Consider the following 13,869-nt stretch of genomic DNA (forward strand, 5'->3'; position numbering starts at 1 on the left):
ACCCAACTTAGGGTGGGGGTGGGGATGGGGGACATCAAGCAACATTAATGAGAGGTGGATTTGCTGAAAGGCAGCCCTGCCTAAGAGATTCCGGGTGGCTGGAGTAGCAGTCCCGGGACTCAATGTGAGTCCTTCAGAGATCCTCCTTTCTTCTTCCTTTCTGGCCACCGCCCCACCGCTGCCTTGATCGCCCGTGGAACCAAGAAGCAGAGGATTACAGGGCCTAAAGCAAAGCAGTTGCAGCTCAAGTCCAGGGCTAAAAATTAAAACGGGGAAGAGGAGAGGTCGCACAGGGCATTGACTTTAATCCCATCATTTGGCCAGCCAAATTGAGGAGGCGATTTCTCACCCTGCACAGTCTTTGGGGGGGAGAGTAAATGAAAGGCTCCCACCACTTTTGTTAATTGGGGAGGGGGAAATATCAATTTTGAAAAGAAAGCAGTGACTTCTAGAAACTGGGTAATTAAATTCACATGTAAATACTATGTGTCCAGGAGTGTGTTTCTCATTAGTCTACTTCCCTGGAGGTGAGGCCATCGGCCTCAGGGTCTCTCTCTCTCTCTTCCCCCCACCTTTCCCCTCATCAACACTTAAAAGTAATCACCCCTAAATATCCTGACAGATCTCTAACCCAGGTGGCAAGGAACCCCCGATGCTAGGGCTCAGCCACAGAAGGAGGCTGCAAAGCCACATGCATGTGAACTGGGTACCCCTTTTTCCACCAAGGGCCTGTTTGTTAGACACAAAAAGTGGCCGATACAATGAACGCCAACATAGCCTGTCAGGGCTGCCTCAGCCTTCTCTACCTTAGTATTTTCCTTTCAAATTCCTCTGCATCTTACCCACTCTGTCACTGAACCCAAGGTGTCCTAAATCTCCGGGAGTCACCAGGAACTCTGGGTATTTTCATTTAAAAAATTAACTTTGGAGGAAAACTTAATCACTAATTTTAATTGTTCACAAACAAAAGAGGCTATCTGGCTGTCTTTTCCGGGGTGTGTGTGTGTGTGTGTGTGTGTGTGTGTGTGCCAAGATACGACATAGATTAATTTTTAAAAGACAAAGACTGTCCCTTTAAAAAGCCTTATCCCCAAATAGGAAGCTTATGGAATAATTAGCAGGTATTGGGTGTTAAGCAGCTGTTTAATGGTGCCTAGAAGCCAGGAGAAATTCACAAAACCAATTATTCTCCGTTCTTGAGCCCAGTGGTTTAAGTCTAAAATATTCAAACTTTTGAGCTGCTTTTATTTTGGAAGAGGAAGAGATCGAGTGTAGATTAAAAATCACAAACTGGTGCAATTACAGACTTCTTAAGGAAGAGTCTGCTTAAAATCTTGATCCGGAAAAAGGCAGAGAGAAGTTGAAAGGGACTGGAAGTGCAAGCCTTTCAGATAACAGGTTTGTGGCTGAGCAAGTAAACAATTCCTGGCCTGAGCTAAGAGAAGGAAGTACACTTCTGTGGGAATGAGTCTGAAAGTGTGTGTGTGTGTGTGTGTGTGTGTGTGTGTGTGTGTGTGTGTGTGTGTGTGTGTGTGTGTTATGGGGAAGGAGAAATGGTTTATTTTCAGTTTTCAATATTGAGAATAGGCTTGTTCCCATCATTAGATTACAACTGGAACAAGGACTCGTTTGTATACCAATCGTTCTTGAATTTGAGATTCCTTTACTTATTGGAGACATACTGGTGTTTGAAAGGGTCTCCTTCAGCACCGAGTTGTACAAGGGAGCCCTGCCTAAAATAGCTGAACCCAGTGTAAATGGTAGGCAAGCAGCTTTGCTCTAGCAGCATTTCCCTCACCGTGGTCACAGCCCGAGTTAGGATCAGCCGCCTGGAAGGGCCAGCCAGGAGCTTCCCCAGGAGGTATCGTGGTGATCAGACTCTAGCCGGGCTGAGCCTTAGCCTGAACCCAATATCCGCCAGTGAGGCTGGCGAAGTCCTCTTTGCCTCTCGCCTGGGCACACAAAGACGCTACGAATGCCCCCCTAATCGGGTCTCCAGGCAGCCGTTAGCGACCCGCAGAGAAAGAACGCAAGGCCGCCGCCATCCGGTCGTGATCATAACCGAGGCCTTGTCTACTCAGAGCACACCGGGCCCAAACCCACGGCCCTGTACTGTCGCCGCGCACACTCCTTCCGTGGCAGACTACAACATTCACTTCAGCACGCGTGTGGGGGGGGGATAAATGAGGCCTCCAGGCGTTCCCCTAGCCATCCCTTCTTCAAGGCCTTGGGATAGAAAGAATGGGAGGGAAAGAAGATGAAAAAAACAATAGAGAAAAGAAATAAGGTGCAAAGAGAAGAAACATGAGAGCTAAAAGAGGAAGCAAGGAGAGAAGAAAGTAAAGCAGATCGAGACGACCCCTGGGAACAGAAGGCGAAGAAAGAGAGAGGGGGAGAGAGAGAGAGAGAGAGAGAGAGAGAGAGAGAGAGAGAGAGAGAGAGAGAGAGGAAAGGGGAAGTGACAAGGCCAGGATCCCAGCGCCCCGGTCTCTTTTTCCACAGCTCCGGTCCCCATTGGCAAAGGGATCTTTCCAGAGCTCACACTCGGTACTCGGTGTGGAGTGTGTGTGTGTGTGTGTGTGTGTGTGTGTATTTCAGCCTTGCATAAGAATGGCGGGGTCTCGGACCAGCGCCGGCCTACAGTAGAGAAGGCTCAGGATGCAAGTGAGCGCCCCTGACCTTGAATGGCCCGGGGCCCAGAATTCTTACCACGCCCCCGGCGTCCAAAGAAGCAGCAGCTAACCTGACCATACCTGCTCTCCCAGCCAGGTGTAGGGGAGGGAGATGGTGAGGCCGGCTAGCTGGCACAGCGCTGGGAAGACGCGCAGCTCCTGCACAGGGAAAGCCGAGGTTGCCACCGCAGGCCTGGCACGACCGGAGCCATGATACCCCCCGCCTGGCCGGCCCCCGCGCGCGCACAGGTACCTGGAGACGATTTCAACTGAAGTAATGAAGGCAGTATCGTGCTGTCGAGAGAAAGGTGGATCCCAACAACAGGAAACTACCTAAATCACCGACCAGTTCTGGAGCTGCCCGCGCGGGGCTGCCTCGCTCGCTGTCGCCGCCACTGCCGCCGCCAAGGAGATAACCCTGCGATCGTGCCCGGCCCAGCCCCTTGGCAACCTGCGCCCGCCACTGCCACGGAGTGGCCCAGGCTGCCGCAAGCCCATCACTACATGGGAAGCCACCGATCCCCAGTATGGTAAGCCTGAGAGAGGGGGAGCAGGCAGGGGGGAAGGAGAGGGAGGGCGGAAGGGAAGGCCAAGCAAAGAGGAAAAAGGAAGGAGGGGGAGTTGGCGAGGAGAGCGGGGAACGAGCTCTGGCTGTGCCGGTTTCCCAAATCCTGCTGCTTAGCAAACCAGCGCCGAGTGGCGGCAGTCTTAGGCGACTGAAAAAGCGCAAGGGACCGCAAAGCGTCGGGTCCTCTGTCTGGCCGCGGCCTCCCGCGCTCGCTCCCCGCAGCCACTCGCTCTCCCCCTCTCTAGCTCCCATCCTCCAGCTCGCCCGCCCAGGCGCGCGCTCCCGCGCCCCATCCCCCCCCTTGAGCGGCGCCCCCCCCATCTCTGGCGAGCAGGAAACGCGTGGCCCCGAGAAGGCCGCCAGGTGGGGGAGGCCTGCTGGGGGCGGGGGTGGCCCTGGGCAGCCGGACCAGGGTCCACCTAACCTCTGCTGCAGAAGCTTTAGTGATATGCAGTGCGCATGGCCTGCTCCCCGGATTCAGGGTTAGGGTCAACTGGGACCCGGGGACCCGAAAAGTAACTTGCTTCTGAGAGCCTTTCCAGGGCTCCCGAAAGAAATCCTGTTTAGCTTCCTCTGTCTATGCACCTCCCCTCTCAACTGAAACCACTGGTCCAAGACAGCCACAATCCAGATATACTAGCAAGTCATAAAACTGAACAAAAGCCGACAAACCTTACGGCACCAGGGCTATAGGGCCCAGACAAATTACGACCGTCTAGGTAATATTTAAATAGATGCCTAAAGTAATTGCAGGGGGCTCAGGCTAGCCCGCCTGTTGTAAAAGTGGTGGACAGGATAAAGTGGAAGGTGAAGATAAGAAGTCAAAAAAGAGGTAAAATTTTAAAAAGCTTCATTCCACAGCTTTTATTCTATAAGAACATAAACATCATCTTTTTTTCCACGCACAGCAGCAATACAATATTAATTTATTCTGATTTAAGATTAGAAGTAAATAAAGCTAGAACTAACATTTATAATAACGATAGAATGCATTTGCTTAAAACAAGATTGGCATTTTTCATAATAATAGACATTTATACAGATTTGTATTTATAGTTTTTTTTCTTTTTTTTGCACCTACAGGTTTGACCCTTTTATGCATGTAACTTCACAGTATAAAGGAAATCCAAACGATATCTCCCTTTTCTCGTTTCTCTGCCTGCCAAAGCCCTTCTAGGCATCCATGAAGTTCAGAAAGCTCCAACCCCCCCCCAAAAAAAATGAATTAAAAAAAAAAACCAACTCCACACAATAGGGAGAATCATGGTGTGCTTTTCCTGTTACCAGTGGCAACAATTATAATGACAAAAATCCACTAATTCCACATGTCTAAACAAAAACTACATTATTTATCAACAGCCAGAAGGATATGGAAATTCAGAGGTAAGAGAAATTTTCAGTCAGGCAATGCAAGACCTTACATGAACTGGAAGAGAGGTTTCTTTCTGTTGGTTATTCCTTTTTGCATTTAAAGCTGGGATATCTTACAGAGGGAGAAAAAAATTAATCTTTCTGATTCTCACTTTTTCAATCAGCCAAAGTCAAGCCCTTCTGCCAACCTGCGTGACCATGCCCATATGCCCTTCCCTTAGCCAAGAAAGACAAGAAGAAAGAAAAAAGAAACCTAGGGGCCTATGTCCCCTGATTGAACACAGCCCACTATTCCAGGCAGGCAGGCAGGCTTGCGGTGGCAGCTCCTTGCACCATTGACCTCAAGCCAGACACCTCTGTGCCGACAATGGGACCTCAGCCTCTGGCTAGGTTTGCTCCAGGCTGAGCAGGAAACCACCTCAGTGGAGAAGAACAGAGGCCATTTCAAGCAGTGGAGCATTTCAAGACAGTAAACCCAGCCCAATCAGGACTTGACACTTAGGACAGTATCTGTCTCTATAGAATTTTGGCGCAATATGGCTTTTTCCCCCAGAAAACAAGTAAACCAGCACCAAGCAAACAAAGAAAGAAACAAACAAGCAAAGTCAGAACAAACCAGCCCTGCCCAGATGTAATGGCCCTGGAGATGGCGAGTGTGGGAGGGAGGAAAGGGGCTCCGGCACAGGTGCGAGTTCTGGGGCAGAGGCTGAACACAGGGGGAGGGGGGACCTTCTCTCTGGAAGCCTGAACATGGCTTCTCCTGGAGCTTCATCAGGAAAAATTAAAATTGGCTGTGAGCTCCCGGATCCGATTTTCTCGGTTCATTTTCTTCAATTTCATCCTGCGGTTCTGAAACCAGATTTTCACTTGTCTGTCCGTGAGGTGGACGCTACGGCTGATCTCTAGGCGCCGCTCTCGAGTAAGGTACATGTTGAACAGAAACTCCTTCTCCAGCTCCAGCGTCTGGTGCTTGGTGTAGGGGCAGCGCTTCTTCCGGCCGCTCTTTGCTGTGAGCCAGTTGGCTGCATTTTCGCCTTTGGAATTGCCTGGCGTTTAAGAGAATACAGAGGGGAAGGTTAAGTGGAGGCCATTGGAGCTGCAAGCAAGGGTTGAATCGTGGACATCTTTCCCAGATGAGGGATGCCTGAAGGCACACAAGAGAGGGTTTATGCCCTCTTTGGGCTTGGGAGAGCAAGCAGTTCCTCCCAAAGTCATGCCAAGATAGAGTGGGCCTGGAATCTGCACCCACATTCCCAATTTGTATTTTGCCCCAAACACCTGTTTTAGCACAGAGCTATTGGGGAGTGCTTGTAGAATAAAGGCTTGAAGGGCAGGCTGTATATCTTGAACTTAATGCCTTTCTTCGCATCCCTGATGCCCTATGGCAGGTGAGCATTTCCTACAGCCTCCTCCAGGCTGGGGGCATCCTTACTTGGATGGAAGACCTGCAGCCCCACTGTCCCACTCCAGCCCTCTTTGATTGCCCAAGGCCTGATGAAAAAGAGAAGGGTCTATAGTCGAGTCAACAGGAAAGTCACACTCACTCACACACACACACACACACACACACACACACACAAAATTGATTCTGAGTTCAAGGGCCCTCCCTCGCAGGAGCCTGGATGTGCAGTTGGACGATTCTGGATTCCAAGGGAAGCTAAATGGCCCCTCTCAGGCTTTCAATTCCGGGCCCAGGCGTCCGGGCCGGATTTGCCTTTTTCTTTCCTTTTTTTTTTTTCTTTCTTTCTTTTTCTTTTTCTTCTTTTTTTTTTTTTTTTGCTTCCTCACAACAAGAATCCCGCCCCTCCAGCAACTTTGAAAAAGGCATGGGGGATCGTAAACTCGAACTTCGCCGGTTAATGGGCTTATTTATTGGCGCTGGCGGCTGCTTATTTTGGATGCCTTACAAACATCCGTGCTATCTGCGGGCGAGCCGCTTTCCTTCCCTCCCCCTCCCCCCGCGGGGGCCGCGCCGCGCAGGCTGGGCCGGGGACCAGGACTTGGGGTGCTCCGGGCCACAAGCAAGAGCAGGCACAGGAGGAGGTTTGCTTGCTGGTGTCGTCGCCCCGAGTCAGGGTGAGCTGGGGCCAGCGCTGAGGACATCTTGCTGTGGGGCGCTAAGCCGGACATGAATTTTTACTGCGTCCCCACGCCCAAATATTAAAAAGCAAGTTCACAAGGTCAGCCTGCCTACAGCTTGGGCCAAGGCCGGCCGGCTGCTGCGCGGGCTCCCGGTTCTTGGGTCTGCCTGCCTGCCTGCCTGCCCGCCTCAGTGCAGCCCTCTGGCGCGCCCGCTTACCCAGGGAGTCCTTCTCCGGCGAGGCTTTGCTGCTCTCGGAAGGGGCCGGGGAGAGGTCCTCCGCCGCCGACGAGGACGCGTGCGCCTCCTCGTCGCCCTGCGAGCTGCCGCCGCCGCCGCCGCACACCAGCGTGGGGGGCGGCGGAGAATCGAGGGCTCGCTCCTTCCGGGCCGCTTCGGCCGAACCCGAGGCGAGTGCGGGCGGAGGATCGAAGCCGCGGCCCGGAGGCTGCGCAGGGAATGGGCCAGCGCCCAGCTGCTGCGCGCCGCCGCCGCCGCCGCCGCCACTGCCGTAGCCCTTGGCCGTGCCGTAGGCCTGCGAGAGGCGGAAGTAGCCGGGCACGGGTACTCCGCTGGAGGCGCCCAGGGCGCAGCCGTCGGATGGCGGACCCCGGGGATAGGGGGCCAGATCGGAGGCGGCGGCCGTGCCTTTGGGGCATTTGTCTGCCGAGTCGTAGAGACAGTAGGAGCTCTCTTCTTTGATGTTCTGTGCGAAAGAGCATGAAGTGGACTGTGGCGGGGGCTGGGGTGGTTGCGGCGGGGGCGGCGGCGGCTGCTGGGGTTGCTGCTGCGGCGACGGCCCCTCCGGTGGCTCCATCCGGCAGGACCGGGGCGCGTCTAGCCACAGGTCTATGGGCGCGGGCGCGTAGCCATGAGCTCCCGGACCCATGCCCCCGGTACTACCACCGCCGCCCGGCGACGCCGCTTCATTGCGCTTGCCACCCAGTGCCGGGAAGAGCCCGCAGCTCTGCAGCCCGTAGGGCAGGTCAGTGGCAGGCGGCAGGTAGACCCCGCCGTGGGCGTAGTAACCTCCTCCGCCGCCCCCAGCGCCACCGCCACCACCGCCCGCCTCGCCTCTGCCCGAGCTGATGAGCGAGTCGACCAAAAAAGAGTTCGCGGCGGGGCTCTCGGAGCATGACATTGTTGTGGGATAATTTGGCGAAGGGAGCAGATAGCCCTTTCTGGCTGACATTTCTTGTGCAAAACATGCTGAATACGATTAGCAATCCCCCCGCACCACGGCGGACGCCCGCAGCCAATCCTGAGCCAGAGATTCCGCGCGACCACTCCCAGTTTGGTTTCGTAGGCTCGGGGCAGCTCTCCGAGGGCGCCCTCAGAGCCCGCGATTGATATAAATATGTAATCTGTATTGATAGGCCAGAAGACGCACGCCTGACACCTTGGCCCAAAGGCCAGGAGCTGTGGGGGCTGCACCAAAGTGGCTGATGGGGGGCCTGGCCCCTGGGTTTGCCCCGCCCCTACTCGGATGTGAGCCCCACGCCAGGGTCTGCTGGAAGCGCCCTTGGGCTCTGCGCAGTTAACAAGTGGAGTGTTTATGGTGCGCACTCCAGCCTGCCGTGGGTGCTCCCCAGCGCTGTTGTGGAAGCGGCCTTTAGTCCCTGGTGCCCCTTGGCCACTTCAGGGAGGACCTGTCGGGTCTCTCTTTCTACATAGTCAGCTGGAGTAGAGGTAGCTCCATCTCTGAAATCTGGCTCCCCAAACTGGCAAACGGTGCCCTCATGCCTGTGTGTCTGTAATCCAGAGAACTGGAAGAATAGCTATTGCCATACTTTTGACATTTCATACAAAATAATGCTCCAAATGCAACGATTGATTTGTGACTCTTCCATCCCCAACACTCTCCTACGCCATCAGTTGAGCTAACCAGAATTTTCTCCTCCTTTGTGTTCACCTGCTTGACCTTCTCTGCTGTCCCAGAACCTTGCTGGGTTGGCCTGAGTGGGGTGAGAATCCATGACCGTTGTCGACTGAAGACTTCCCCATCCTCAGGCAAAGGCCAGAGTCAAGTCCAGGACACCCCCTGCCCCATCAGCCTGCGGAGACAGCTAGCTCAAGTCCTTTTGAGGAAGTAAAAAACTGGCCCTAGGTCGTTGGCCTTCCAGAATATGGAGACCTGGAGGGCAAAGTTGGGGGAATGTGCCCAGCTGGCACTCCTTTTAGCCTTGCCATTCTCAGACTCCCAGAGGCTATGCAAAAACTAGTGTCACTACAATTCTGTCTCTCTGGGTCCCCACCCCTTTTCCTCCCTCCCCTCCAAACCCAGGGTTGGGGCAGTCCTTGCTGGAGTGCAGCATGAGTATTTTAACAAGGCCCCAGTGAGGAAATCCATTCGCCTCCAGCCCAAGCTGGGCTTGTGGCCCTGTTATAAGAGTTCCAAGGCCAGGCCTTTCACTCAGTAGACATCGGGTCTTACTCAGGGCGCTTTCTTAACCAATTGGAAAAGGTTAGCCTGGGGCCTAGCCCCCAAGTGTGGGGCCTCAAACAAGGCTCAGGAAATTCGACCTTTTCCGGCCGGATCCAGTGGAGCCCTGGAGGTCGCTGCCATGCCCCTGACCTGCCGGCTACAGGTCTCCAGAATGCCCCTAGGCTTGTCTGTCCCACCATTTCCATTTGGAGCTAGTTGCTGACTGCCTGGATCCTTGGAAGGAGATTACTCCAGCTTCTGCCGAGAGGGAAAGATTCACATCCGGGTGGTCTTGCTCTAGCTCCTGCGAGAATGAAGCCACCCCAAGACAAAGCCAACCCTGAGAGGACTTGGAGGGCACCAGGGAGAGCTGCCTAAGCAGAATCCAGGCTCTGGCTTCCGGGATTCAGCGTCTGCAGTAGTGGCTGCTTGGACTGCACACACACCCAGAGGACATTGCCACGGCTAACACCGCCCTCTAACCAAGTCACTTCCATCTCCGTCCCTGCTGTGACTGGTTCCATGGACTGGACTGAGTATCAGCGTGCACAGGAAGGAGATGGAGAAAGAAGAAAAGATGAAAGAGGAGAGGGGGGAAGGAGGGGAGAGAAAGAAAAGGGAGAACATAACAGCCCTGAGTCCACACGCTGCAGCCGCATTCTAGCAGAATCAAGACTGAATCTGTGCCGAGATACCATTCCATTTCCTCTACTCTTTGCTTTTCAATTTCCAGAGGTTTATGGAAAACCTGTGCCCTGGGCAAGGGCAAATTCTCATCAAGGTGGCAGCCGGAGGTGAATGCTGGAAAGCTTCAGAGCACTGCAGCCTAGGTCCCTCCCATAGACTTCCGGATCTGCCGGGTCCCTGCTTGGCTCACTGCTCTAGTGGAATTGGCTGACACTATAGTGCTCAGCACTGTCACCTGGAAAAATGACAATGTGGAGATCTGCCTGAAAAAGGCATTTGATTCCTCGTCTTTGCCTGGGGCCTCTTAGGAAAGCTTCATTACATAGGAATGTAGGTCCCAAGAATCATAAGGGTTCTTTAAGGAGGAGTCAAGCAAACCCATGGGCTAGAATTAGAACAGTGCCTATTCAGATCCAATAGCCGAGAAAGTTTAGCTCTGGCTGAAGTTTGGGAAGGGACCAGGAGACATTGGACAATACATTTGAGATGGTGGAAGCTGCAAAAGTAAAGCGAAAGGCAATGATATAAAAGTCTTAACATTTTAGGGCCAGGGACCCCTTTGGAAAAATCTCTAAGGCCAGTTTTGACTTTTCCTATCAAAAAATGCCTATCTATGCATCCTCATAATTTGACCCGTCATTTTCACAGACCCTTCAAAGCTTTCTCCTTTGGTTCTCTATAGCATCCAGAACAGGCCTAAAACCAATAGCCCTGCCAGTTTGGTTAGTAAGATAAGCCGTCTGCCTGGCTGCAGGCTGGCCGTTCAGGTCCGTCCTAGCCAGGGCCCTAGATAGGACAGCCAAATGGGTTGGATCAGATTCCAAAGCCTGCACATGCCAACAGAGGTTAAAAAAGTCAGCTTCGGACTACATCTGCTACTAAAGGCCACACCTGGCAAAGAGTGGAGACGCCAGACACCCTGCTACCAGCCCTGAGACCGTGGCTTTGGCCCTTGAGGAAAGCATGCATTTCTCCGTCTTGACTGCCTCTTTCCTTGCAGTAAACTGAATAGGTTATTTTGCGTGAGCTTTTTCTTACTTTTCCAAACAAACAAACAAAAAATAAGTGTATATGCTTGGAGGGGAGGCTCCTGCTGATTCAGAATCTCTACTCTAACCACCCCCACCAGGACTTACTGAACACAACGAACAGCAAGAAAGCCTGCAGTGCGCCACGGGGCGGACTGGCCTAAAGTGGCTAGCTCAAACTGAAGAATACCAAGTGGCAGCAGCTCGATTTAAACACTACCAAGTGCCTCCCCAGACATCTCAGATGATCTGGAGCATTCTCCCATCACAGACAAGCGCTAAGGCTTTGGTGACTCCCTAGAACACAACAGTGAGGTGTTAGCCCCCTCAATAAAATATTCCATGTATCGATTTGATCTCCTTGGCTTTCCCGACATTCCCCATCCCCAAGAGATTAAGAAAAGCTATTCAACATAGAGTGGATCTGCTTCTGTTCACTGTCTCCTGCTTGCCCATTTGCTGTTTTCCTTCTTTCCCTTTCACCTTTCCTACCAGCTGCTTAATTTCTTTCTTTCAGCCAGGATGCTTTTGACCTAAAAGCTTCCATGCCTGCTTTCTTCTACCAGGCTTATGCAGTGGTTACATCGCTGCTAGAGTCTGTGCTTTATTGGTGAGTAAGCATTACCCATTTCTACCTGGTGGTAACATTCCTTCCCTCCATGGATGGAGCCAAAGAAAAAGCCAGACTCTGTGGACCAACCAAGACTTTGGCAAGTATTACTCTGCATTTGACTAGATTTCAGACTCCTCTTCCTGAGTAGGCCTTTGCAGGCCACTAGAAATAAATTGTTATACATTGTTACTGTGCAAATCATGTTCTTTTTTTTTAAAACAACAACAACAACAACATCAAAAAACTCCAACAATTTGTATATGAAGGTCATTTAAAATATTTTCCAGGCTCCAAATTATCCATAGGGTAATCAGGTTGGGCTGTGGCCCCAGAGAGGAAAAAATAATGCTATTTCTTTGTATTCCACATTTAACACACAAAAAACCCTCTGTGTCTCTGAATCATTAATTTACAAATAACTGGAAATAGGTCCTGCAGGCATGATGTCCTTCTTTAAGATTTTTAATGTTTCCAGGGATATTTGATGCGTCTACTTTGAAGAGATCAGGTGCAATCTACTCTTAGAAGTTTTAATTTTTTTAACCCTAAATCCAGTGATTGAGTTTGCTTTCGCCTACCATGGGGGAAGTATTAAGGCCTTTCCCTGAATTACAACATTCCAAAAGAAACTGAAGTTGATTCAGGGTTGGTAGGAAGGGCTCCAGCCACAGAGTGGATATTCACTCCTTTTTCATTTTTGCTGCTTTTTTTTTCTTTTTTGACATAGTTTGGAAGCCTGTGTCCAACAAAGACTGGTGACCGATATGCACACATAGACACGGGTGTGCGTATGCATGCACATACCTACACAGAACCTTTTTCTTGAGAAAAGAGATTCTCTTTTCTCATCTGGAGATATAAAATATTTCTAAGAAACAGATACAATATATTTAATAATAAATAAATATAATATATTTAAATAAAAATTTATGAAAGGGAATTTAAATCTGATGTCCAAAATATAAGTGTTTTGATCATTTGGAACTTGTTTTATGAATACTTCTGGATGAGACATCGCTCTCATGCCCCTTTTGAAAATGTATAGGTGTGTGGATCTTATGCATTTATTCACCTCCCTAAAATACTCTTAAAAAGGCTTAATTTAAAATCTAATTTTGCCGGCTGCAAAAAAGCCAGCCGGGTTATAAGGGCACTTTCCAAATAGGCGACGCAGACAGACCTCAGCAAAGGTCTCAAAACTCGAATGCGACTTCTTCCAGTTGCATTTTTTGGGGGAAACAAAGGTTTCTCCCAGGCATTGGAGTAGACTTCTAGACTACACCTACTAGAGAGCCAGCAACCTCGGGCTGTCTGCCCCTGGGAATAAGCCTGCTCAGCCCGCCCAGGGTGCGGACTACTCCATTGTTTAGCGTACAAACTTTCCGTTTTCCTGAGTTCTGCCATCTTCCCCACCCCCCCTCCTGTAGGCACTACCCAGGCTCGCAGCACAGCGGGGATCCTTTCACCTAGATATCTTTCGTCCTCAATTCTTTGGTTTATTCCCACAAGATGGACAGGCCATCTCGGATAAGATGCTGGGGGTGGGGGGGAATGTTGGTATGTGGAGCTAAAGTGGACAACTTTCCTCTTAGGCCTTCCCCCGCGCGAACGCCTGCCGCATCGCCCCATAAAGCGCACTAGGCTCCCCAGCTCTTTTTAGACATCAGCCACCTCCCCACACCCACCGGGATCCCAGCGCAAGGGCTAAACCTGTGGCCTCTTACCTTGACACATTTCCGAAATCACTGCCAGCGGGCAGCTGGATTCTCCACGCCGCGATGCCCGCGAGGCCTGGCGGAGGCTCCTTGCTTTAAATTACAACATCGATCACCTCTTGAGCGCGAGCACCCCCCCCCTTTTTTTTTTTTTTTTTGGTACGAAGGGAAACGGGACAAGTGAAATAATGTACCGTGCTGCTCTTAGTATCAGAAGCGAACAAAGGCCAAGAATCACGCTGGGGTTCCCGGCTCCCCGGCGGCTTTGACATTGATCGGAAGTGCGCCATCTCGTGGCGGCTGAGCGCCTAGGCCCAGCCGGAGCTCCAGCCTGGCAGCCGAGAGAAGGAAGCCGGTTCCCGGCAGAGACAGAAGAAGAAAGGGAGAGGATGTGCCCAGCCCGCTGCTATTGAGATCTCATTTTTACATCTAAGAAATTGCTGCAAAACTCCAGCCGGGTTTATAGAGGCGCATTCCAAATATGCAAATTGGCCTTCCCGGGACGGGTTTACGACCACATTGTCACAGCCACCGGAGGATGGGCTTTTATAGGGCTCAGAAATCAAACCCGCGCCCGCCCGCCGCCCGCCCGCCCGCGAGCAGTTCTCCTGGCTAGACTCTAGCAACTTGAGAGACTTTGGTTAATCTTTAACCATCCCAAAGGAAGTCTTTCCCTAAACCCGGACTTCCCTGCCCGCCCCCTCTATCCC

The 13,869-nt window shown here is 51.8% G+C and overlaps 1 protein-coding gene across 2 annotated transcripts; it reads right to left on the reverse strand.

Annotated features, from left to right (window-relative positions):
• Positions 1-4,089: 4,089 nt before the first annotated feature.
• On the reverse strand, positions 4,090-13,301 carry Hoxa10 (homeobox A10). 2 transcript variants are annotated; one of them, XM_042684997.1, is made up of 2 exons: positions 13,169-13,301; positions 4,090-5,657 (listed from the first exon to the last, which is right to left on the reverse strand). In XM_042684997.1, exons 1-2 carry the CDS (start codon positions 13,176-13,178, stop codon positions 5,383-5,385), a joined length of 285 nt encoding a protein of 94 aa, XP_042540931.1. In that variant the 5' UTR covers positions 13,179-13,301; the 3' UTR covers positions 4,090-5,382. The 2 variants fall into 2 exon arrangements, with proteins under 2 accessions (XP_042540931.1, XP_042540930.1); XM_042684996.1 differs by lacking the exon at positions 13,169-13,301 and adding an exon at positions 6,911-8,156.
• Positions 13,302-13,869: the final 568 nt, after the last annotated feature.

This window comes from Dipodomys spectabilis, unplaced genomic scaffold (assembly GCF_019054845.1).
Source record: "Dipodomys spectabilis isolate Male_0828 unplaced genomic scaffold, ASM1905484v1 ptg000092l, whole genome shotgun sequence".
In the NCBI taxonomy this organism is placed as follows: domain Eukaryota; kingdom Metazoa; phylum Chordata; class Mammalia; order Rodentia; family Heteromyidae; genus Dipodomys; species Dipodomys spectabilis.